Source organism: Chelonia mydas, chromosome 21 (assembly GCF_015237465.2).
Source record: "Chelonia mydas isolate rCheMyd1 chromosome 21, rCheMyd1.pri.v2, whole genome shotgun sequence".
NCBI lineage: Eukaryota > Metazoa > Chordata > Testudines > Cheloniidae > Chelonia > Chelonia mydas.
This window is the reverse complement of record NC_051261.2, coordinates 14,056,156-14,081,942: the sequence shown is the minus strand read 5'-3', so window position 1 is coordinate 14,081,942 and position 25,787 is coordinate 14,056,156. Positions and strand designations below refer to the sequence as shown.

Sequence of the window (25,787 nt, the reverse complement as noted above, 5' to 3'; positions counted from 1 at the left end):
ACCAGAGGGGTGGAGTGGGGCAGGGTGTGAAGGGAGGGGCAGAGCTTGTGAGGCTCCAGGCAGAGCAGGCCTGTAGTTTGGGGCAGAGCAGGGTGTGAGGGGAAGGGAAGAGTGGGGCAGGGCATGAGAGGAGGGGCAGAGTGGGGCATGAGGGGAAGGGAAGGGGGGGCATGACCAGAGGGGTGGAGTGGGGCAGGGTGTGAAGGGAGGGGCAGAGCTTGTGAGGCTCCAGGCAGAGAAGGGTGTGAGGGGAGGGGCAGAGTGGGGCATGAGGGGAGGGGCGGCGTGGAGCGGGCATGAGGGGAGGGGCAGAGCATGGGCGGCTCCAGGCAGAGTGGGGCAGGGTGTGAAGGGAGGGGCAGAGCTTGTGAGGCTCCAGGCAGAGCAGGCCTGTAGTTTGGGGCAGAGCAGGGTGTGAGGGGAAGGGAAGAGTGGGGCAGGGCATGAGGGGAGGGGCAGAGTGGGGCATGAGGGGAGGGGCGGCATGGGGCAGGCAGTGAGGGGAGGGGCAGAGCATGGGCGGCTCCAGGCAGAGTGGGGCAGGGTGTGAAGGGAGGGGCAGAGCTTGTGAGGCTCCAGGCAGAGCAGCCTGCAGTTCGGGGCAGAGCAGGGTGTGAGGGGAAGGGAAGAGTGGGGCAGGGCATGAGGGGAGGGGCGGCGTGGGGCAGGCAGTGAGGGGAGGGGCAGAGCATGGGCGGCTCCAGGCAGAGTGGGGCAGGGTGTGAAGGGAGGGGCAGAGCTTGTGAGGCTCCAGGCAGAGCAGGCCTGCAGTTCGGGGCAGAGCAGGGTGTGAGGGGAAGGGAAGAGTGGGGCAGGGCATGAGGGGAGGGGCGGCGTGGGGCAGGCAGTGAGGGGAGGGGCAGAGCATGGGCGGCTCCAGGCAGAGTGGGGCAGGGTGTGAAGGGAGGGGCAGAGCTTGTGAGGCTCCAGGCAGAGCAGGCCTGCAGTTCGGGGCAGAGCAGGGTGTGAGGGGAAGGGAAGAGTGGGGCAGGGCATGAGGGGAGGGGCGGCGTGGGGCAGGCAGTGAGGGGAGGGGCAGAGCATGGGCGGCTCCAGGCAGAGTGGGGCAGGGTGTGAAGGGAGGGGCAGAGCTTGTGAGGCTCCAGGCAGAGCAGCCTGCAGTTCGGGGCAGAGCAGGGTGTGAGGGGAAGGGAAGAGTGGGGCAGGGCATGAGGGGAGGGGCGGCGTGGGGCAGGCAGTGAGGGGAGGGGCAGAGCATGGGCGGCTCCAGGCAGAGTGGGGCAGGGTGTGAAGGGAGGGGCAGAGCTTGTGAGGCTCCAGGCAGAGCAGGCCTGCAGTTCGGGGCAGAGCAGGGTGTGAGGGGAGGGGTAGCGCAAGCCTGTGGTGTGGGGCAGTGCGGGCAGGGCTTGGTGTGGGGGGGGCACCCCAAGGGCCTGCCCCTGTGGGAGCCGGGAACTGAGCTGGCCTTTCTCCTCAGTGCAGGCCGTGCTGTGAGGCGCTGGCCCTGGCCCTGGCCCTGGCCGGGAGCGGTAACTGAAGGCAGCAGATGATGCAGGAATGCAGAGTGGAGCTGCCAGCCCCGGGAGCAGCCTGATCATCAACAGCGCTGGAAAGAGAAGAAATGAGAAGGACTCAAACAAGGCCGTTGTTTGCGAGGTGGCTGAGCCGCTGTCCAACACATGCCAGCTCCCCCATCCCCCCGCCCCCCAGACGCAGCGCAGCCCCGGGCAGCCTAATCCCCGCAGGGAGAGCACATGAAATCAGATGGACAAGTTTTGATGTGAGGCAGCAGCTTAGGGCAGGCTCAGGTTTCCTTTAGGTTTTTCTATATTTATCTCTGTGATTTAATGCCAGCGCCAGGGTTTAAATGCCACCAAACAGTTGGTGTTGGGAGACAGAGCAGCCACACACTCTGAGCAGGCTGCTCCCCGCCAGCCGCTTGCCCATGGAGCTCTTTGAGACCAACCCTTACTTCTTTCCAGACCAGAGATTTTACGATGGCGAAAACTATTTGAGCGCCCGTTTGCAGGGCTACGAGCAGGGGGCGTACCAGGAGAGGCCGGGCCTGGGGCTGTGTCCTGAGGGCAGGACGGGGCTGGAGGAGAAGGGCTCGCCCCTGCCTGAGCACTGCCCCGGCCAGTGTCTGCCCTGGGCGTGCAAGATCTGCAAGAGGAAAACGGTCTCCATCGACCGGCGCCGCGCCGCCACCCTGCGGGAGAAGCGGAGGTTAAAAAAGGTGAACGAGGCCTTCGAGGCCCTGAAACGGAGCACGTTACTGAACCCCAACCAGCGGCTGCCCAAGGTGGAGATCCTGCGAAGTGCCATCCAGTACATCGAGCGCCTGCAGACCCTGCTCAGCACCCTCAACCAGCAGGAGCGGGAGCAGAGGGACCTGCGTTACCGCAGCAGCGCCTCCCAGCCAGGGGTAAGTGCCCAGCGCCCCGCCCAGGGAGACCGCAGCTTCCAGAGCCGGCCCCCGCCCAGGGAGACCGCAGCTTCCATAGCCTGCCCCCGCCCAGAGAGACCGCAGCTTCCAGAGCCGGCCCCCGCCCAGGGAGACCGCAGCTTCCAGAGCCGGCCCCCGCCCAGGGAGACCGCAGCTTCCATAGCTGGCCCCGCCCATAGGGAGACCGCACCTTCCATAGCCTGCCCCCACCCAGAGAGACCGCAGCTTCCAGAGCCGGCCCCCGCCCAGGGAGACCGCAGCTTCCAGAGCCTGCCCCCACCCAGAGAGACCGCACCTTCCAGAGCCTGCCCCCGCCCAGAGAGACCGCAGCTTCCATAGCCGGCCCCCGCCCAGGGAGACCGCAGCTTCCATAGCCGGCCCCCGCCCAGAGAGACCGCAGCTTCCATAGCCGGCCCCCGCCCAGAGAGACCGCACCTTCCATAGCCGTCCCCCACCCAGGGAGACCGCAGCTTCCACAGCCTGCCCCCGCCCAGGGAGACCGCAGCTTCCACAGCCTGCCCCCGCCCAGGGAGACCGCAGCTTCCATAGCCGGCCCCCGCCCAAGGAGACCGCAGCTTCCATAGCCGGCCCCCGCCCAGGGAGACCGCACCTTCCATAGCCGTCCCCCACCCAGGGAGACCGCACCTTCCATAGCCTGCCCCCGCCCAGGGAGACCGCAGCTTCCATAGCCTGCCCCCGCCCAGAGAGAACGCACCTTCCATAGCCGGCCCCCGCCCAGAGAGAACGCAGCTTCCAGAGCCTGCTCCCGCCCAGAGAGACCGCACCTTCCATAGCCTGCCCCCACCCAGAGAGACCGCAGCTTCCAGAGCCGGCCCCCGCCCAGGGAGACCGCAGCTTCCAGAGCCTGCCCCCGCCCAGAGAGACCGCACCTTCCAGAGCCTGCCCCCGCCCAGAGAGACCGCAGCTTCCATAGCCTGCCCCCGCCCAGGGAGACCGCACCTTCCATAGCCGGCCCCCGCCCAGAGAGACCGCAGCTTCCATAGCCGGCCCCCACCCAGGGAGACCGCAGCTTCCAGAGCCTGCCCCCACCCAGAGAGACCGCACCTTCCAGAGCCTGCCCCCGCCCAGAGAGACCGCAGCTTCCATAGCCGGCCCCCGCCCAGGGAGACCGCAGCTTCCATAGCCGGCCCCCGCCCAGGGAGACCGCAGCTTCCATAGCCGGCCCCCGCCCAGAGAGACCGCACCTTCCATAGCCGGCCCCCGCCCAGAGAGAACGCAGCTTCCATAGCCGGCCCCCGCCCAGAGAGACCGCACCTTCCATAGCCGTCCCCCACCCAGGGAGACCGCAGCTTCCACAGCCTGCCCCCGCCCAGGGAGACCGCAGCTTCCACAGCCTGCCCCCGCCCAGGGAGACCGCAGCTTCCACAGCCTGCCCCCGCCCAGGGAGACCGCAGCTTCCATAGCCGGCCCCCGCCCAAGGAGACCGCAGCTTCCATAGCCGGCCCCCGCCCAGGGAGACCGCACCTTCCATAGCCGTCCCCCACCCAGGGAGACCGCACCTTCCATAGCCTGCCCCCGCCCAGGGAGACCGCAGCTTCCATAGCCTGCCCCCGCCCAGAGAGAACGCACCTTCCATAGCCGGCCCCCGCCCAGAGAGAACGCACCTTCCATAGCCGGCCCCCGCCCAGGGAGACCGCAGCTTCCATAGCCGGCCCCCGCCCAGGGAGACCGCACCTTCCACAGCCGGCCCCCGCCCAGAGAGACCGCACCTTCCACAGCCTGCCCCCGCCCAGAGAGACCGCACCTTCCATAGCCTGCCCCCGCCCAGAGAGACCGCACCTTCCACAGCCGGCCCCCGCCCAGGGAGACCGCACCTTCCATAGCCGGCCCCCGCCCAGGGAGACCGCAGCTTGCATAGCCTGCCCCCGCCCAGGGAGACCGCAGCTTCCATAGCCTGCCCCCGCCCAGAGAGAACGCACCTTCCATAGCCGGCCCCCGCCCAGGGAGACCGCAGCTTCCACAGCCGGCCCCCGCGCAGGGAGACCGCAGCTTCCAGAGCCGGCCCCCGCCCAGAGAGACCGCAGCTTCCATAGCCTGCCCCCGCCCAGAGAGACCGCAGCTTCCATAGCCTGCCCCCGCCCAGAGAGACCGCAGCTTCCATAGCCGGCCCCCGCCCAGAGAGACCGCAGCTTCCATAGCCGGCCCCCGCCCAGAGAGACCGCACCTTCCATAGCCGTCCCCCACCCAGGGAGACCGCAGCTTCCACAGCCTGCCCCCGCCCAGGGAGACCGCAGCTTCCACAGCCTGCCCCCGCCCAGGGAGACCGCAGCTTCCACAGCCGGCCCCCGCCCAGAGAGAACGCACCTTCCATAGCCGGCCCCCGCCCAGGGAGACCGCAGCTTCCATAGCCGGCCCCAGCCCAGGGAGACCGCACCTTCCATAGCCTGCCCCCGCCCAGGGAGACCGCACCTTCCATAGCCGGCCCCCGCCCAGAGAGAACGCACCTTCCATAGCCGGCCCCCGCCCAGGGAGACCGCAGCTTCCATAGCCGGCCCCCGCCCAGGGAGACCGCACCTTCCACAGCCGGCCCCCGCCCAGAGAGACCGCAGCTTCCACAGCCTGCCCCCGCCCAGAAAGACCGCAGCTTCCATAGCCTGCCCCCGCCCAGGGAGACCGCACCTTCCAGAGCCTGCCCCCGCCCAGAGAGACCGCAGCTTCCATAGCCGGCCCCCGCCCAGAGAGACCGCAGCTTCCATAGCCGGCCCCCGCCCAGAGAGACCGCAGCTTCCATAGCCTGCCCCCGCCCAGAGAGAACGCAGCTTCCATAGCCGGCCCCCGCCCAGGGAGACCGCACCTTCCATAGCCGGCCCCCGCCCAGGGAGACCGCAGCTTCCACAGCCGGCCCCCGCCCATAGAGAGACCGCACCTTCCACAGCCGGTCCCCGCCCAGGGAGACCGCAGCTTCCAGAGCCGGCCCCCGCCCAGGGAGACCGCACCTTCCATAGCCGGCCCCCGCCCAGAGAGACCGCACCTTCCAGAGCCGGTCCCCGCCCAGAGAGACCGCAGCTTCCAGAGCCGGCCCCCGCCCAGGGAGACCGCACCTTCCAGAGCCGGCCCCCGCCCAGGGAGACCGCAGCTTCCACAGCCGGCCCCCGCCCAGGGAGACCGCACCTTCCATAGCCGGCCCCCGCCCAGGGAGACCGCAGCTTCCACAGCCGGCCCCCGCCCAGGGAGACCGCAGCTTCCATAGCCGGCCCCCGCCCAGAGAGACCGCAGCTTCCATAGCCTGCCCCCACCCAGGGAGACCGTACCTTCCATAGCCGGCCCCCGCCCAGGGAGACCGCACCTTCCACAGCCGGCCCCCGCCCATAGAGAGACCGCAGCTTCCATTGCCGGCCCCCGCCCATAGAGAGACCGCAGCTTCCATTGCCGGCCCCCGCCCATAGAGAGACCGCACCTTCCATAGCTGGCCCCCGCCCAGGGAGACCGCAGCTTCCACAGCCGGCCCCCGCCCATAGAGAGACCGCACCTTCCAGAGCCGGCCCCCGCCCAGGGTGACCGCACCTTCCACAGCCGGCCCCCGCCCAGGGAGACCGCAGCTTCCATAGCCGGCCCCCGCCCATAGAGAGACCGCAGCTTCCATTGCCGGCCCCCACCCAGGGAGATCGCAGCTTCCATAGCCGGCCCCCGCCCATAGAGAGACCGCAGCTTCCAGAGCCGGCCCCCGCCCAGGGAGACCCCAGCTTCCACAGCCGGCCCCCGCCCATAGAGAGAGACCGCAGCTTCCATAGCCAGCCCCCGCGCAGGGAGACCGCAGCTTCCAGAGCGGGCCCCCGCTCATAGAGAGACTGCAGCTTCCAGAGCCGGCCCCCACCCAGGGAGACTGCAGCTTCCACAGCCGGCCCCCGCCCATAGAGAGACCGCAGCTTCCATAGCCGGCCCCCGCCCATAGGGAGACCGCAGCTTCCATAGCCGGCCCCCGCCCATAGGGAGACTGCAGTTTCCACAGCCTGCACCCACCCATAGAGAGAGGGAGCAGAGCGACCACCACTTCCCAGCCATGGAGAGTGCATGTACACCCCCTGCCTCCCAGTCCAGGGGAAGGTGGCCTAGAAGGGCTGAGAGTCGAGGCTGGTGACATCTGAAAATGGGCTGGCAAAAGTGACCCAGAAAGGGGCACATGGAGCCCAGTCAAGAAAGCAGGTGACGATCCCCTGGTCAGTGTGAGCAGCCACAGGGGCACAGGTTGCAAAGCGGTTTTGCTCGTCAGCATTAAATGCCTGATATGCCCTATAACTCCTTCCACAATAACCCCCCAGGCTCCTCCTTAGGCCAAGCTCAGGTACAACTCGTGGCTGCTGATGCCAACAAGCAAACCAAGAGGGATCTTGAAATTCTCCTCTCTGTGTGGGCAAGCGCCGTCCTTTCTCCTTTCACAAAGGCTTAGAATGTAACAAGACACAGTCCCTGCAAGGTGGCATTGCCCAGGAAAGAGTCAATATTTTGTGCCTAGGATGCATTCCTGCAGGGGGATGCATCAGGGCAGATTTGCCAATATGTTCTCGCTGCTCTGCTCTGCTCTGGCAAAACAGCCTTGTGCCTGGATTCAGTGTTGCTAGAGCAGCTGCCATGTAGTGGAGAATCTGGTACATGCTGTATATATTGGATCATAATATTTGGGCAGTAAATGCTCTAGGCAATAAAAAAAAGTTAACTTCCTGAGCTAGTCTCATAGAAAGGCCCCTGAGCCAGGCATGCTAAGAGCAAATGTTTGCACATCCTTACAGCAAATGCGACTGGCACCTGGAACTGTCTTTGCAGCAGATGGCACTTGAGTGGCAAACCCCCGCGCATGTGCAAAGGAGAGGGCAAGAGGGTGTGGGTGTGGCTGGGAACAAGGCCACCTGTTTAGCACATTTGTTTTATTCAGTGTGCCCATCCAAGTGCCACATAAGGGCATCGGGGCCCCACCTGGAGTCTCAGAACCAGAACTGCCAACCATACGCATTCAAAACTCGTGAGTCAGGGCTAGGCTTTTTTGGTTTTTTGGTTTCACGTTGAATTTTTTTTTGTACTCTTCAATTCTCCTAAAAAAAAAAAAATTAAAAAATTTGTTTTCAGTTTGACCGAAGACAGTTTTATATTTTAAATGTTTTGGAATTGCCAGTGAGCTGAAAAATCCATTCTTTGCCCAGTTCTGGTCAGTACCCACCATCACCACCACAAGACTGTCTTAAAAATGATGAGATTTTTAAAAGATAATACACATTGGGTTCTTTTTATTTGCCCCCTGGTTTCTCAACCACTAGAGTTACACTCCAGTCAAGCTTTTCTCTAGAACCCCTGGGGCTAGAAACTTACTTTAAAACAACAACAAAAAAGACAGCTGATATAGCCAGTAGTCACTTGACTTCAGGAGCTGGAGATTTAAGAAAAATCTCTGACTATTATAAGACTTCTGAGAAAAATGTAAGAGTTGTCAATACCACAAAACTTCCATAACATTTTTGCACATTTTAAGAAACGTGAAAGACTGCAATTCATTCTGGGCTCAATCCTGTGAGGTGCTCAGCACCCTGCACATTCCTATTGTGGTCAACAGGAGTTGAAAGTGTTCAGGACCCCACCGGAGGAGCTCTTTGTTTGCAATATCTTGCTGCCCATGCTCTATGGATCACAGTTCCCGAGGCACAGATCTGGCTGTGAAATGTTTTTTTTCTTTCTTGTTTCATTACTTTTCATTTATTTTCTTTCATGATAATGATCAGAATTAAGAAAAATCTCCACAAGCAAACAACCACATGAGGCAAATCTATAGGAACAAAGGTGTGAAAACTAGAAAGTATGCTCAATTGGAATTGATTTATATGGATTTCTCCTACAGTATGGAAATAAATCAATGCAAACTGCTTACCAAAACAACCTGAACCAGGCAAGTGCTATGTTAAACTGTCAGGGCTAACAACTTTTCTTCAACCCATTTTAGCCTCCTTACCTCTTCTCCTCCTCCCAACTCCTTGGTAGGACTGATCAAAGGCGTTTACTTTAAGTGTATAATGTAAAATCTAACCTTTTTGTGAAACAAATTCATTTCCATTACGTTTTTCTATTTTTGGACAAAAGTCAAAATGAAAAATGCACATTGTTTTGTTATGAACTGACATTTTAAATTGTGTTCTGGGTTTTTTTAGTTTTTTCTCCATATTTTTCATTTCTCTCCCTTTTCCATGGGGATAAAACAAACAAAAACCAAGGAAATGAAAAGCCAAACAAAATGGACATATTCAATAAAACATGAAGAACTGAAGAAGAGATGTGTGTTGCTCGAAAGCTTGCCTCTTTCATCAACTGAAGTTGGGCCAATAAAATCTGTTATGTCACCCACCTTTTCTCTCTGAAACAAAACAAACATTGTACATTTCAATTCACTTAGCTGGAAAGTGATTTAAAAAAATCCATGGAAAAATTTGAATTTTTTTCCTGGAAAATACTTACCGTTTTTCAACCAGATCACGCTTGTGGGTTAACTTACTGGATAATTGGAACAATGTAAATCACCACAAAAAAACAAAATACAAGAGAAGATGAATTCTGATTCACTAATGCCTTTGATTCTGTTAAACAATAACTTCTTTCCAAATGCAGTCATACCCTGCAAAGATACCTTCACTGCAAAGAATTGGTGCATGTTTATTTCAAGATGGTTACACTGATGTGAAAACATTGTGGAGACAAGGCAAAAGTAGCTCCATAGAGCTAGATGAGATCAATCCTATAGCCTCTCTCTCCTTCCTGGGGTTTACCACAACTTGCTTCATCAAAGTGAAAACTACAATGTCCTACGTACACCAGGATTTTACATCAAGATCACTCTCTCAAGTTAGTTATCTTGACAGAAAAACATACCTCTTTTTGCAGTGAAGACAGCATCTCACAACGCAAGGGAGCAGATCAGTCTGTATAAATCCCAGTGATTTTGCGCACTGGTTCCCTGTTTAATGTGTGAGAAGAGACAAGGGGTATATGTCTTCACTAGACTTTTTACCTGGAGTTAAAGAATTGCCAAGTAACTCAAGATACATAACATAACACCGTCCCCACCGCCACATTTGGGCCAGGCTACATTTGATCTTCACCCTAGGCCAGCGTTTCTCAACCTGGTCAGGTTGGTGACCCGTTCTTTGAAGTGAAATATTTCCGACCCCCTTACGTTTGCAACGCGAGAGTAAATAATGTGGTCAATGCTATGCCTATAGAATGTATTTGTGTGGCACCCTTGAGAGGGTGGCAGACAGTACTTGACCTTGAAACAACAGCAGTGAGGGAGCAAGATTTTCTTTGCTTAGAGATTGTAATAACATTTTTAGTACCCCCCTGGGCCCCTGACTGCCTTTTCTGACTTGCCCCCCACCATCCCAGGGGTCATGATCCACCGGGTGGAGAAGCAAACCTAGGCTAATCCCTGTGGTGTTTGTAGGCTTGATCAAACATGTATTTGGTCCATACCAGCCTTTACAACTGTGTTAAGTACTACAAGTCAATTAGCACCCAGTTAATTCCAGGTGAAAAACTCTAGCGAAGACCGGCCCAACAGGGGCTAAGGAGTGGGGATTGCTGTTGCATGACCTCCGACTGCAGTGTAGCCCTACCCAATGGCATCTTCTGTTAACCCCCCGTTCCCCCTCCGATAGCATCTAGGTGACAGGACTGTTTATATGCAAGGACTGTTTGCCAGGAGCAGGTATAACGACTCCAAACTAGAACTCTTATCGGAGCAATTGTCCCCAGTACGGCCCCATTTTGATTTCAGCACCGTTGCTCTGCCCTGTGGTTTCAGAGAGGAGCTGAGAAGCCACCTGGCGGGGTGCGGGTGTGACCAGGGAACGGTTGGAGAACAGACACTGCTCTGTGCTTCCCAGCTCCAGTGAGGGTGGCCAGTCCCTCCCCTCTCCCTTCATTTGCTCTTGCTTCCATTCCAGTTTCTGCTATGTTCAATATCTCACTTCACACTTCTCCCCACCACGGGCCAAGGTGTTTTTCCCTTCTCACATGTCTTCTCAGGAGCTTTCCCCCAGCTGCTTTTCTCTCCAGTGTCCCTATTTCTTCTCATACCGCGTTCATGCTCCTAAAACCTTCTCTTTGCCCCCCTCGTCTTTGGTCCATCTGCTGGGGTCTCTGCCTCCTCCCCAGGAGAGAAATTCCCAACCCAGGCTTGTTAGCAATTGACCCTACACAGATGTCTAGAAAGACTCACCAGAGTTAAAGCCCCTATTGTCCTTCACAGCAGCTGATCCCGTTGGGGTTCAATTTACTGTCCCTTTCTTTCTTGAATCCCAGGAACGGAGATTCTGCCCTGAGCTCCAGGGGACAAAAATATTCCTAAGGATTGAGCTAGACCATCATGGGACCTGTTAAGATAGAACAACAATACCCTAATGCTGCTCACACACTCTCAGTTCCCATGAGCACAAAACAGCCATTAATGATCTGATCTGCCACTTATAAGATCTGGACACTCTCCTCAAGGTCCAATCCTTGCCCATGGGTCTCACAGAATCCACCTTGGGAGATCGTTGTTTTAATTCTTAATTAATATTGAAAACATAGGACTTCTCACTCTGAGCAGGTTGGAGACAGTGGCAGTGTGCTTCCACATGGACTGAACGTGATTTTTAAAAGAGGTTTGCTTTTCTCACTGGGATTGAGGGAGGTGAGAGCTAGGGCCATCTGGGCCAACTGAGTGGAGCATTTCAGAGCACACCTGGGAGATGACCCTGGGAGATGACCCAGTGTGAGAGTAGAGCTCTTGGCATGAGTAACCCTAAAGTGATTATCTCCTCCTAATTACAGGTGGCCAGTGAGTGTGGGTCCAACAGCGCCTCCTGCAGCCCAGAGTGGAGCTCCCAGCTGGAATTCAGCACCAATCCTGGGGGTAAGCAGAGCACATACCCCAGACTGGCCTCTTTGTCCTGGTGCTTCTGGGATGAAGGACAAAAAACTGGAGAGTTCAGCTCAGAGAACTGGGTGTTTATCCAAATTCTCTGAGCTTCGGGGACATTGCTCCCTCCAAAAGGCCTCCCTAATTCCCTTCTCACATAACCTCCTCTCTTCCCTACGGGCCCAGTCTCCCCTTTGCCTTGTCTTTTTGGTAGGCCCAGAGACCATCATCCCCAATCCACTGTTTTCAAGGGGTGTCCAGATGGTCCTTCCAGATATCCAGGAGACAGGTGGCTGTTCAGCTAGTCCTCAGATCCCCATGGCAGCATCTTCTGAGCCAAGGGCAGCTACTGACCATCCACCCTTTTGGTGCAGTGGCGGGACCCAGACTGTCCCTTTAGCCACCGATAGGTTGTGTACCCAACGGCTCATCTCCCCAGAGCCTCCTCAAATTTCGGCAAGCCCTACTCACCTGGCCAGGGCGTGAGAATGGCCCATGTGGCAGCATTTCAAGTCCTGGCTGCCACCTCCCAGAACTTGTTGCTATGGCGATTGAGGGAGGGAGTGGGCCTGGTGCTGGACCACCTCCTCCAGAAGCCACAGCAGATAGGGTGGGAGGAACTGAGGAGTGTTGTGGTGATGGGGGATGTCCCCAGGTGGAAGGAGGGCACCCAGGGGTGGTTTTCATAGAAATTTTTCATAGAATATCAGGATTGGAAGGGACCTAAGGAGGTCATCTAGTCCAACCCCCTGCTCAAAGCAGGACCAATCCCCATTTTTTGCTTTTTCCAGACCCCAGATGAATTTTTCTCTAGAAAAGGGAAAAGGGTTGCTTGGTTCCTATTTTCTCAACCTTCAGGCTTTTGTTATTCTGAGAGATGAGACTCCAGATGCTCCTAAACCAATGAGCTCTTTTCTCCCTCTGAGTTCAGGAGAATCCAGGATTTACTTCTGTTCCGAAGGGATATTACCTCTGGAGCTAGCCTGCCCCTTGCTGCTTTTTCAGCGACTTGAGAATCAGGAGCAGAAACCTCCGCACATGCCTAGAATAACACTGGCCTTTCTTCTGCACCGCAAAAGGATCCAGACATTGCAAACTCATGTCAGTCTTGATGTCCCCTTGCCCCACTAAGGGTATGTCTCCACAGCACAATGCCCCCACTCCCTCCCCGCTGTGGCAGTGAATCTCAGAGCCAGGTCAACTAGCTCGAGCTGGGCTCCGAGTCCCTCCCCCTTCGCTAGGTCTCAAAGCCCAGGCTCCAGCCTGAGCCCGAATGGCTACACTGCAGCACGAGCCCAAGCCAACGGACCCTGAGACGCCCTGCCATGGGTCTTTTTTTGCTGTGAGACGTACCCTAAGCCTTATTCACCATCACTGTGTTGCAGGTTTCCCCTTTTGGACACAGCAGGCTATTTTCACCCCAGCTGTAACACCTCAGCTGATACTCATCCTTTCCGAAGGGAACGCCCTAGACTGAGCTTCTGCATAACGCCGGCCAGCACATTTCACCCAGATACCCTTGTACTGAGGCTGCATTCAGACTAAAGCATTTCAAGCCTCAGGAGGCTAACCTGTGTCCTACAGGCAGCAAACAGGAGAGACGGGGCTACCCCCCACACCTGAGGCCCCAGCCGTGGCACAGAATTGATTAGGTGGGAGATGGCTGGAGGATCCCTGTTCTTTTCTGCCTGGTTCCTGTCTGTCAGGCCATCACGCTGGATGATTCTGGCTGCACTGATTCAGGGCAGACGCAACATAGCTTTAAGACGCAGGCTGTAGGAGACCCACTTGCAGCTGGCAATGGAGAAAGCAGCTGCTCAGCTGGTTTTGGTTCCTCCTTAGTTCCAGCTGCTAACTCACATCATCTTGAAATACATTCAGTACTGGGGCTGACTGGAAAAATGCATGCTTTATTCCACGGGAAATTTGGACTTTTGGTTTGGGGGAAAAAAAAAAAAACAACCAAAACAAAAATGCTGAAAACTGAAGAATGTCCAGCTAAAAAACATTTTCTGCTGCAAATCTTCAGTTTGGGGGGGTTTTTTTTTGGTTTTCCAACAAAAAATGGTAAATTTCCCACAGAAAGCAGACACTTTCCCCAAACATTTTTCATTTAATCAAAAACCCAATTTACTGTTGGAAAGAAGATTTAAGGGAAAATTTTCAACCAGACAAATTCCTTGCTTCCTGAAAGGCCTTTCCCATGTCAGCAAGTGCTGATATTCCCACAGCGTTGAGTGGGAAGAGAGAGGGGGTGGAGTAATTGCTAACAAGAGAGGAGGTGTCCATGAGACGATAGGAAATTAGGAATTGCCAGACTGATCAGACCAAGGGTCCAGCTACTCCAGTATCTTGTTTCCAACAGTGGCCAGTGCCAGCTGCTTCAGAGGGAGAAACCTGCACTAACAGTTCTGGGATAACCTGCCCTCATGGACAGCTTCCTCCTGACCCCAGAGTTACAGGTCAGCTTATGCTAGCCTTGTTATAAATGTCTCACTCTTTTCTGAATCCTGCCACTCTTTTGGAATCATAGAATCATAGAATATCAGGATTGGAAGGGACCTCAGGAGGTCATCTAGTCCAACCCCCTGCTCAAAGCAGGACCAATCCCCAACTAAATCATCCCAGCCAGGGCTTTGTCAAGCCTGACCTTAAAAACTTCAAAGGAAGGAGATTCCACCACCTCCCTAGGTAACACATTCCAGTGTTTCACCACCCTCCTAGTAAAAAAGTTTTTCCTAATATCCAACCTAAACCTCCCCCACTGCAACTTGAGACCATTGCTCCTCGTTCTGTCATCCGCTACCACTGAGAACAGTCTAGATCCATCCTCTTTGGAACCCACTTTCAGGTAGTTGAAAGCAGCTATCAAATCCCCCCTCATTCTTCTCTTCCGCAGACTAAACAATCCCAGTTCCCTCAGCCTCTCCTCATAAGTCATGTGTTCCAGCTCATGAATCAGTGAGCTCTTGTGGCAGTGAGTTCCACCGGGCACTCATGGAGTGTGAGAAGGATTTCCCTTTAGCAGTTTTGAATCTGCTGCCTTTCAGTTTCATTGAACATCTCCCTGCTCTCATGTAACTTTCTGTGAATAGACGTTATCTCCCTTTACTACATCATCAATTATTTTGTACACTTTACCTCTGAGAGGCGATGAATAAGAGGGGACATGAGGAAACAGTCCTAATCTTTTCAGTGTTTTCCAGTCTCTGATTGTTCTCATGACTCAGCTCTGTTAAGACGTGGTGCACATGACCCAATGAGTGCGTTTTCCCATCTCTGACATTTCATCATTTACCCTAGAAGGGCCCTTGCATTTGGGAACAGAAACTGCTTAAGGTGTCCACCTCATCTTGGCATTTCTCTCACCCTCATTCAGGGCTGCAGACAGGGGATCACAGCAGGGAACAATTGTCACCTTTCCTAGAAGGTCAGTGAAGCTGGGCAAGTTTCACTCCCTGTAACACCCACGTATCTGAAGGAATGATGGGAGAGCCACACCCTAAGTGCCGATCTTCCATGGCCTGGCAGAGCTAGAAACACTTTGGTGATCAAGGCAAACACTTTCTGGACAGCACAACGGCCCTGAACTGATTAGTTCCTTCCCTTTCAGCTGCAGGGATCCTGGTAATTCCCCTTGGGTCTCCCTCAGTCACCTTCATTGGCAGTTTGGTCCCCAAAATCACCTTCATACGGTTTCCTCTCTTGCTCTCTATAGATCACTTGTTAAATGACGAATCCTCTGAAGACCACAACCTTCACTCCCTGTCCTCGATCGTTGAAAGCATCGCGGTGGAGGATGTAGCTGTCACGTTCCAAGAAGAGAGGGTTCAAAACTGAGGCTGGCAGAAGCCTCTGGGGCTTTTTAGAGTCTTCCCCGGCTGGTAATGTGGTGGAAATTTGGCACCAGAACTCTTCAGACACTGGAAAATGTATTTACCTGTCCAAAGTCATAGACTGTAACCGGTGAAGCCACTTATCCAATTCCCTAATCATTGCAGAGTGTTTCCACTTGGTCAGCTAAGAGACAAAGGATAAACCGGCTGTTTAAAATGAAGCCTACATTAATACACAAGCTAGTGACCTGATTTTCAGGGGTGCTGAGTCCCCACTTCAATAGGAGTTATGGGTTCTTGGCCTCTCTGAAAAAAAGGGCTAGAAGTGACTGATCAAAGCATTTTGACATGATTTATTGTAACTGGTATTCAAGGGAGGGGGGCAGAAGCGACACAACTTCCGTGTGAGAAGGAAGGATTCCAGCGTGGGCTTTGTGTTTCGTTCCCTGTTTGTGGAAGTTTGTTTCTTTGGGGGCCAATGTTTGTGTGTGGTTTTTTTTTTTGTTTTTGTTTTTTTTGTTTTGTTTTTAAAAGATGCTGTTTGACCAACTTCCTTTGCCAGCTGGCGTTTTGCAGGCGCGGGAGCCGTGTAAATGCTGCCGTCGGGGTCTTTTCTACTGAGCGCTGTGTGGAGTTGCCGGGGTGGGGTTTTTTATTGTTATTTTTGCTAACTTATTTGGACTTTTTTTTAAATAAAGGCAGTCTCGTTTGAAATGGCTTCTGGGTCTCTGTGTTGCCTGAGGGTCACTGTCCCTCTCTCAGGCATGGCTCGCTGTGGGAGACTGGCTGCTTCTTGCCAGCCTTGTGGATCTGCTTCCGTTAGGAGTCCGGGAAGCAAACACAGAGGAGAGGAGGATGCAAGAGCTCAACCCAATTGAAGTCACTGGGAGTTCCAGTGCTAATTTCAACAGGAGCTGGCTGGGGCACTAATTTAGATCAGTGCTACACAGGAGAGTTCCCCTTCTAGTCACTCATGTAATTCCCAGCGTTTTCGTACCATGAGCTTCCCTTATAACTGATACTCACAACAGATCTTCAACATGCTTTTTGTGCTGTGTTTGTACAGCCCCTAGCTCGCAATGGGGGCGAGGTCCATGGCTGGGGCTGATAGCTGCTACCTCAGTACAAAAAGTAACAATAAAGTAACACCCCTGTGAACTAGGTAAGGCACAGAGTGTCAGAACTTAGTTCTGGAGACTGTACGCAGAAGTCCCTGGATCTTAGCCCCATGCTCAGAGAATTGGACCACACCTCTCCTTTGATCTGCCTGTCCTCCTCCACCTTAGCTCCAAGAATGCCAGGTTCCCTGTGGTGGAAGGGGGATGAATGCCCCTTCTACCTGCAGAGGAACAGGAGAGAATGTCCTGCCTCCCTAGCCGTGCAAGCCCCCCGTCCCTTTAAATGGGGATCTCCCACTCCGCAGCACCTTGTGCTAGACACTGGCCGGCGCAGGAAGCTCCAGATGCATCATGTGCTCCAATTAAAAGATTCATAGATTTTTAAGGCCAGAACAGATCTTTGGGATCCTCTGGTCTGACCCCCTGCATAACACAGGCCAGGGCATTTCACCCGGCGATTCCTGCTTGGAGACCAATAGTTAGTGTCTGAGCAAGAGCAAATCATTTGCACGGTGGGGAACCCCCCAGAAGTTGTTCCAACAGTTAATTACCCTCACTGCTAAAAAGTTGCACCTTATTTCTATCCTGAATTTATCTAGCTTCAACTTCCAACCACAGAACCGTGGCATAAACAAGCTTTGTCTGCTATTTTAAAGAGTTGTCTAGTATCAGAAATCTTCTCCCCCCCATAGGTACTTTTGGAACATGTTCAAATCACCTCTTAACCGTCTCTCGGCTAAACGCGTTCCAAGCTGGGAATCGGTCTTGTCGCGCTCTTCTGAACCCTCTCATTCTTTCCCTTGGGGCTCAACAGCATGAGAATCTGACAACTTGGAAATGAATTGTTACGATGCTATTTCGCACACAACACAACCTCAGCTTTGCCCCCGGAGGGACACCACAGGAACTTCGGGCCTTTCCCTAACAAAAATGGCCTTTTTCTTGGTTTCTCTACAATACCAAATCAAGACTCCTGCTCAACCAGTCCTTCACTGTGGCCTCTGAGCTGCATGAATAGGAGGAGTAATTGCTGCTGGTTGACATGTCACACTGTGCTGCCTTTCTGGTTCATTTCCAGTTGTACAATCACAAGTAAAGAAGCTAACAATGCATTGGGGGTGTTCCTACAATTAGGTTCCTGCAGGTCAGTCAAATATTGTTCACTCCCAAAGGGGCTATACACAAAGGTGTCGGCACCCTAAAGGGGGCACAGTTGAGGATGAATTGTGTGTGAAGCTGTACTGACCACAGCCCTGTGAAATTTCCAAGTTTATGGGTTGTTTGTTCTTGCCACCCTAATATTCTTCGCAGGGATTTGTGGGTAGGCTTAACTCCGCATTTCCCGGTTTGCTAACGTTTGAGTCTGGTGCTTTGAAGTGCCAAGTCCCAAGGGGGAGCAGAGAGCTCCGTTATGCAGCAAAGACCAATCATTTTGGGGAGTAGATTCCCAAGAGTGGCATCAGCATGGCAGAGATTCAAGAGCAGGCGTTGGTGGGAAGGCATCCTGCAAAATCATAGAATATCAGGGTTGGAAGGGATCTCAGGAGGTCACCTAGTCCAACCCCCTGCTCAAAGCAGGACCAACCCCAACTAAATCATCCCAGCCAGGGCTTTGTCAAGCCTGACCTTAAAAACCTCTAAGGCTGGAGATTCCACCACCTCCCTAGGGAACCCATTCCAGTGCTTCACCACCCTCCTAGTGAAAAAGTTTTTCCTAATATCCAACCTAGACTTACCCCACTGCAACTTGAGACCATTGCTCCTTCCCTGGCGTAGTAGGGGCAAGGGAGCTCTTCATGTGCATGCATGGCAGATTTTCTCAGCCGGACCTGCCCAAGAGCCCAGCTGGGATGTTTTCATTCCAGGACACGCTCATCGGCCTCCCGTTGGCAGAAGACAGCTACTGATGGCGGTAGAGACACCACCTTTATCTAGGTTTCAGAGGGGCAGCCGTGTTAGTCTGTATCCGCAAAAAGAACAGGAGGACTTGTGGCACCTGAGAGACGAACCCATTTATTTGAGCATCAGCTTTCGTGGGCTACAGCCCACTTCATCTAGTGGCTCTTCTCGATGACCCCCAGTGAAGTTAAGGCTGAGCTGTGGTGGTCTTCCAATGGGCATGGATACAGAGCAGAATAAAGCACAAGCCACGTGTTGCTTTAAAATCCTGTTTATTGGAACACACACACATCCTTCCCCACCCCATTTCGGGGCTTGGAATCCATGCAGTACCAATAATATGACAAAGAAACAGGGTATTGATATAAAGGGGCCACTTACTCTTCAAATTAAAAAAATATTTAATACTGTATTAGGCAAGTAATACACCAAAAGACATTGCAACTGTACAGTCTCTCTGATATTGCACTTCCAAACACACATGATGAGTATAGGTCATTCCAGCCATCTATAAATACCACACCAGAAACAGGGGCCACACAAGGCAAAAGTGGCATGAGGAGACAAAGAGATCCTACCCTACAAGGAAGAAATGGAAAGAGTCAAGAGCCTCCTGCACCAGTTGCTACCTAACCTCAGAGGGGCGGGTGGTGGGAGCTCCGGCTGCACCCACGGCTGGGGCAGGTGTGGTCATATCCTGGGTGACCAAGCGGGAAAGGGAGGGGTGGGGAGATCATCTGCTGTTTGAACGTCTAATGTGTCATGTGCACTTCTAGAGCCTATGTGGCTGGAGAGGGAGACGTGGGGGGCAGCTCCCGGCCTCCCCCTCACAGCCCATTGCAGATCGGTTTGGTGCCTCGAATCCTCAGAGTGCTCTCAGCACCAGCTCAGTTCACACACGCACAGATACTGCTCTGTGTACACACGGCACGCGAAAATACTGCGTAACCCGGCCTAGTCACTAAGTTCGCCTCTCCGTGAGGGGCAGCCCCCTCCCTGCACCAGCACAGACCCCTCTCACCCCACCCCCGAGGGCAGCCCCCTCTCTGCACCAGCACAGACCCCTCTCACCCCACCCCCGAGGGCAGCCCCCTCCCTGCACCAGCACAGACCCCTCTCACCCCACCCCTGAGGGCAGCCCCCTGTCTGCACCAGCACAGACCCCTCTCACCCCACCCCCGAGGGCAGCCCCCCCCCCGCACCAGCACAGACCCCTCTCACCCCACCCCTGAGGGCAGCCCCCTCTCTGCACCAGCACAGACCCCTCTCACCCCGCCCCCGAGGGCAGCCCCCTCCCTGCACCAGCACAGACCCCTCTCACCCCACTCCTGAGGGCAGCCCCCTCCCTGCACCAGCACAGACCCCTCTCACCCCGCCCCCGAGGGCAGGCCCCTCCCTGTACCAGCACAGACCCCTCTCACCCCACCCCCGAGGGCAGCCCCCTCCCTGCACCAGCACAGACCCCTCTCACCCCACCCCCGAGGGCAGCCCCCTCCCTGCACCAGCACAGACCCCTCCTTCCCCACTGAGGGCAGCCCCCTCTCTGCACCAGCACAGACCCCTCTCACCCCACCCCCAAGGGCAGCCCCCTCTCTGCAGCAGCCCATAAGCCCTGTGGCTTGGTGCTGAAGCCTGGTGTCTTCCCCAGCCCGCGGGCTGTCCTGGCAGAAGCTCCTAGCCGTGAGGCCTGGCACCACGGCTCGTGTATTATAGAGAAGGGGGATTCCCTCTTGTTCTCTTGGCAGAGGGCTCCCTGGTGCCCGCGGTGAGGAGACGCCAGCGCGGCTGCCCTCAGCTATATCGGCAAAACGAAACAGACACAGAAACAAAGTGGACAAATCTTGCAGGCCGGCCTCAAGGCGTCTCCGCCCCGCACATGGGGCCAGACCTTTCTGACAGAAACACGGCGCGGCCAGCTGACCACGCCTGCGGCAGAGAGGTGCCCCGTGCCGCTCTCGGAGGAGCCTGTGTCCGTGAGGCAGGTGAGGAGGGAGGATGGCTGCAAAGCCACAGAGGTTACCGGGACCTAGGGGGACCCAAGAGGAGACCGGGAGGGGGTGGGGTTGTGTACAAGCGGGAGGCGGCGAGCGTCCTTTTCGGTCCACCTGGCCTGTAGCGTCTGGTCTTTGGAGCGGAGGAGCAGACGTGGTCTGGGATTCCGGCCTAGTCCCGGAAGGCAGCCAGCAGGTAGCCATACAGGTAGTGGGAATGTGCTGCAAGACAAAGTGTGAGAGGCCCTGTGAGCATGAGGGGACGTGACACTGAGCTGCAGCAGCTTCCACGTGCCTTCCTCCAGGGGCTCGAGCAGCTGGGGCTTGCCGTGGAGCAGGGCAGGGGGTTAGCAACCCCCCTGGCTTATCTATCTCAGGGACTTCCATAGCCCCATTGCCATAGGGTCTAAGCGTTCCTTGCAATCTTTACAAGGGTAGTACAATCTTTACCCTCACATTCTGCTGGGAGGTAGGGCCGGGCTTTTGCTCCATTGCACAGATGGGGACTGAGGCCCAGAGAGGCTAGGTAACTTGCCCAAGGTCACACAGGGAATCTGTGGCAGAGCCAGGAATTGAACCTGGGTCTCTGGCTAACACCCTCACCACTAGGCTGCACTTTTTCCATTCCAGTGGGGCCCTTCCAAATCAGGAGGTGGAGGCAGCTCCAGGACAGAGACCAGGCCGGCTGTTTGCGCAACGCCAGAAGGTTGGGCTTGTCAGGGACAGTCCCCTGGGGGCAGGGACCAGATCTGCCTAGGTCTCTGGACAGCCCCTAGCACAGAAGGACCCTGGTCTGTAGGCACCACTGCAGTACAGATAGTAACAACTAATAACAACCAGCTGGGAGGGCAATGGGAGCATCCTCAGGGGGCGCAGTGTTTCCATCAGCCAGAGCTGCCCCTGCTGTACAATGCATTGATCGGCACCTGGACCAGGATCAGGGAGAGTCCGACGTCCTCACAGGGTGTGATGCAGGCGAATGCAAGAGCCCTGTGATCCATCCCCTTCGTGACTGGCAGCACATCTCCATGAGCCCCAGGAGGAGAGCTCTGGGCCTGCCCTTGCCCCCTGCTCAGCCCCTCCCCAGTCACCAGCTCTCAGTGAAGATCACCTGGACCAATCCAGCAAGCAAGTGAGCAGAGGGGAGCAGCGACCTGGGAGTTAATGGGAATGGGGTGCACTCTAGACATGCAGGTTTGAGTAACTGCCTCAGGGGCAGACAGGTCCCCGAGGCCAATGCACCCGATGCAGGCCCAACGCTGGCTTAGTTGCTCTGCGCCACCCTCAGTGGCCCTCCATAGTGTCACACTGAACACATCCTCCCCAGGCTCCAGGCTGCATGGCCTTCACGTCAGATGTGTCGGCCCCCCTCTGTACTCGTCCCCCGGCTGCAGGCCCGCCAGGCCCCTGTGCTCCAGTTCCACGTACCATGCCCATTCTAGCGCCTTCTGGCCAGCACTGCAAAGCACGGTCACCCGCTCATTAAAGAATTCACATGCAGCAGGGGAGTGTCTTACTGAGGCTAACGTGCTTTGGAGCGGGGACGCGCTGAGGAACAGAACTGCTCCACGGCGGATTGATGCCAGTGCTCTGTGCAAGCGGGCGACGTGACCGGCCCCGAGTCACACAGCAAAGACATTGCCAGGGACAGAGCCCGAGAGTCCTGACTCTAAGCTCAAGCTCCAACCACTGGGACGTACCCTGTGCGTTACTCTGTCAAATCCCCATGAAGACGAGGGTGGAAAGTGACCTCCTTTGATGTCCAGGGCCGTACACTTGGCTGGGGTAAACCAGCACAGACCATTGATTGCCATGGAGCTGATTTACATCAGCAGATGACAGGCTGTAGCGGGTTATGAAATATCTTTCCTGCAATTACATTGGCGTGTTTCTGCAAGCACTGTGGGGCTGTATCTCTACGTCCATCCACAGCAGATCAGAAGGGAATCCTTAGTTAGAATTAAATGTTCAGAAAGCAGCATCCCATTAAAACCGACTGCAGAGGTACTGGTCCCTCCTCTTAGCCAGCGCCCTCCCCACTTGTCTCTTTATTCCCTGCTGCATACCGTCTAAACACTAGACTGGGACAAGGAGGGTGAGGGAATATTTTCTCTTGGACCAACTTCTGTGGGTAGAAGGGACACGCTTCACTGAGCTCTTCCTCAGGTCTGGAGTTAGCTAGGCAGGAGTGTCGAAGGGAGGCCAAGTCAGGACACTAACCTGCTACATGCAAACTCACGAATGAGCAGGAGACAGCGCTTGGTGACGCTGTGACAGTTTGTACTCTTACATTCACCCTTTTTACAAGTCTAGGATAAATTCTGTACAAAGTATGCCTGTAGGGCATCATTTGAAAACTCATAATCTGCTGAATATTATTGTCCTGGTAAAATATATGCAGCAACATTGTATGTAAAGTTATAAAACTCTACTGTATAAGGCATGTGCTAAGTCTGGGGAAACAGCCTCAGACCAGTTCCCCAGAGACAAAAGGATAGCCTGCACTTCTGCTAGGTGCCAATATAATCAAATGGACTATCAGCTGGCTAAATGGCCACTCCTTGGCAGGAAAAAGGGTGTGAGTGGAAAATTTACAAAAATTGGCAAAGGAACAGACTTGTTGTTGTCTGATCCCCAGCTGGAGAGGATTCTCAGAGCAAAGGAAAAGATATAAAAATGAGGAACAGAGGCCCCAAATTACCTCTTTCCCCTCATGGCATCAACAACGTTTGAAAGGCAAAGGACACATCACTGAACTGGGGAACTAGTGCTGGCTGAAAGATCCAGCCAGACTGGTGTAAGCAAATGGTGAGAAAAACCTTTTGCTTTGAATTCACTAAGCTTGTTAAGGTAGGTATTAGTTTGTGGTTTACCTTTTATTTCTTTGTAACCAATTCTGACTAATATGCCTCATTACCTGTAATCACTTAAAATCCATCTTTCTGTACTTGATAAGCTTGTTTTACTGTTTTATCTAAACCAGCACGTGTTTGGATTGAAGTGTTTGGGAACCTCCATTGGAGACAAAAGGATTTTTGCATATCATTTTCTATTAATGAAATGACGGCCTTTCTATGGGTTTGTATTGTCCAGAAGGAAAGAGCTGGGCAGTACAAGACACACATTTCTGGGGACAAGTCTGGGTCTAAGAATTTGCTGGTGTCGCTCTGCAATACAATTCAGGAGTGGCTAGCCGCACGCACATAATTCAGCTGGAAGTGATTTTGCATGCTGGAGGCTATTTGAGAGCAGGCCAGGAGCGGCGGTTCTCACAGCGAAGCCGTGTAAAAGGCACCCCAGGTTGGAGAGTTAAGGGGACACAGCTGTTCAACAGCCCAGATCGTACCCTGAGGAAGGTCACAGTGATGGTCTCCAAAAGGTGCTAGCAACAGAAGCAACAGCTGAAGACGAGCTCTGTGTCACCCAAAAGCTTGTCCCTTCCACCAACAGAAGTTGGTCCAATGAAAGATATTTCCTCACACACCTTGTCTTCACTTTTATCCTCTGTGAATACCAGACTATGAGCTCTCTGGGCCATGGGCCGCCTTTGCAGCATTTGTATCTACGGGGCCTAGTGCAGCAAGGGATCCCCAACCGGGGTCTTTAAGCCCTGCAATAACAATGAGAAGCTGTTTACTTCTGAAGCTCCAAAGGAAAGTCCTGGGGAAATCAGGAAACCCTGCTGATATGCTAATGACCTCATCCCCTCTGGAACCTCTCTAGGTGAGCTGGCTCAGAGCTCCTTCCCGGGGCGAGAGGCGGAGAGGAGGACAGAGGCATAGCCATGCCAGCGAGAGGAATCCAGCAGTAGAAGGCTGTACTGGGTCTTTCCTTGGGCTCGACGAGTAGACCCCCGGCGGCTGCTTGGATTATTGCCATTTCAGCTACTGTACCTTGGTCTTCCTTAAACTTACCCACAGTCTGGGCTGATTCCCCTTAGAGAATGACCCTCAGCAGGAATACGTTCGAACTGTGGAGGTCTCCAATCTTTGCGGCCCAGATGCACCAACTGCAAGCCGGTCAGAGTAAAACACAAAGCATGCGATTAGGGGTGCCCGGGCAGAGCTCAGAATTAACCCTCAGCTGCCCACGGACGTGGCTCCAGCTGGGCTGTTAATCGGAAGGGACAGGAGTTAGTTGTTTGGACTTGAAAGGACTGCGTTATTTCAGTTAATAAGCCTAAATGAGTGGCTGGTTCTGTACAGTAGGGTGCGTGCATTGCTGTCACACAACGAGAGCGAGTTCCCCGGCGATGTCACAGGGAGGCCAGAAGCAGACTGATTTGGTGTAACTCCTACTTGGAGGGGGGAAGGAGTACGTTACACCAGCTCAGATTCCCTTCAGCCTTCCCTGTGCTTGTGTAGACTCTTCTCTGAATCTGACCCAGGATGTTTGAACTATTCCACCTCTTGGGACATCATCTCATTTTCTCCTTTGTGAAGCCTGCCCTGCGGAATGCTTCTCTTGGGCTTTATTCCCCCTGCAGGGTGCATTCCTGTGTCACCAACTCTCGCAATCTTATCCGGAGTCTCCCACTACTAGGTGGTTTTCTGAAAGCCCCAACTCCTGGAGTCCCGTGATTAGGTAATAGAGGCTCTGCGACTCCTAAGTAAGTTTTTAGCCCACGTGGTTGAGGAGAAATGCTTGGATGTATAGGCACCGACTCTGTGGGTGCTCCGGGGCTGGAGCACCCATGGGGAAAAAATGGTGGATACTGAGCACGCACTGGCAGCCCCCTATCAACGCCTCTCCCACTGGCAGCCACCGATCAGTGCCTCCCACTTCCTCCCAGCGCCTCCCGCCTGCCACGAGCAGCTGCTTCGAGGCATCAGGAGGTGCTGGGGGGAGGAGCGAGGGTGCAGCATGTTCAAGGGAGGGGGCGGCACTGGGTGTGGAAGAGGCAGGGTGGGGCAGGAACAGGTGGGGCCAGGGTGGGAAGAAGCAGGGTGGGGCATTGGGGAGTGGAGCGGGGGCGGGGCCTAGGCGGGGCCGGCGGGCAGAACACCCACCCCGCCCCCAGCAGATTACAAACTCGGCGCCTCTGCTTGGGTGTGTGAGCACAGCCCAAAGGCTCAGAAACCAGACGTCAAAGGCAACGAGCCCAATGGCCTTTTTTTTTTTTTTTAATTCAACCTTGTGACTTTTTAGGCCAATCTCCTGCTTTTTTTTTGGAGGGGGGGGGGGGGACTCACGATTTTGGAATAGCTGGGAATGGCAAACAGGGGCACCCTGCCTGGGAGGCGGGGCTCAGCGTACGTCCAGGCTTCAGTCACAGGACACGATGGCAGCTAGAGCAGACACGCCCGAGCTAGCTTTGATCGAGTGCTGCAGCATGGGACAGCCGCTCCGTGGCGCCAGCCACGGCTTTCCTGCTTCCGGTTCTGGAGCTAGCTAGGTCAATGCTCGGGCAGGTAGGTCCACCGGAGCCGCAGTGGCACCCCGCGATTGCAGTCTAGCCATCCCCAAAGAGTAACCAGGGGAGAGTGGATCATTGCTCGCCTGCTCTAAGCTTCCGGCTGACCACAGCTTCGCAATCCAGAGGAGAGAAGAGAGTTAGGATGGGCCCCGGGGCTTGGGTGCCAGTTCTGTCACCAGAAATAGACGGGCTGGATGCTGGAATCCCTGGGGGAAGCTCTC

The 25,787-nt window shown here is 55.1% G+C and overlaps 2 protein-coding genes across 5 annotated transcripts in view; one reads left to right on the top strand and one right to left on the bottom strand.

Annotated features, from left to right (window-relative positions):
• Positions 1 to 1,512: 1,512 nt before the first annotated feature.
• Positions 1,513 to 16,130, top strand: MYOG (myogenin). The gene is made up of 3 exons (XM_007069585.3): positions 1,513 to 2,386; positions 11,219 to 11,300; positions 15,025 to 16,130. Exons 1-3 carry the CDS (start codon positions 1,829 to 1,831, stop codon positions 15,144 to 15,146), a joined length of 762 nt encoding a protein of 253 aa, XP_007069647.3. The 5' UTR covers positions 1,513 to 1,828; the 3' UTR covers positions 15,147 to 16,130.
• A 3,595-nt stretch (positions 16,131 to 19,725) lies between these two features.
• PPFIA4 (PTPRF interacting protein alpha 4) overlaps positions 19,726 to 25,787 on the bottom strand; it is a 166,261-nt gene continuing 160,199 nt past the window's right edge. For all 4 annotated transcript variants that reach the window (XM_037885111.2, XM_037885113.2, XM_037885112.2 and 1 more), the window contains 2 exons: positions 24,065 to 24,159; positions 19,726 to 20,372 (listed from right to left, as the gene is read on the bottom strand). In XM_037885111.2, the coding sequence (XP_037741039.1) occupies positions 24,101 to 24,159 (59 nt within the window). In that variant the 3' untranslated portion in view covers positions 19,726 to 20,372; positions 24,065 to 24,100. The remainder of the gene's footprint in view (positions 20,373 to 24,064; positions 24,160 to 25,787) is intronic.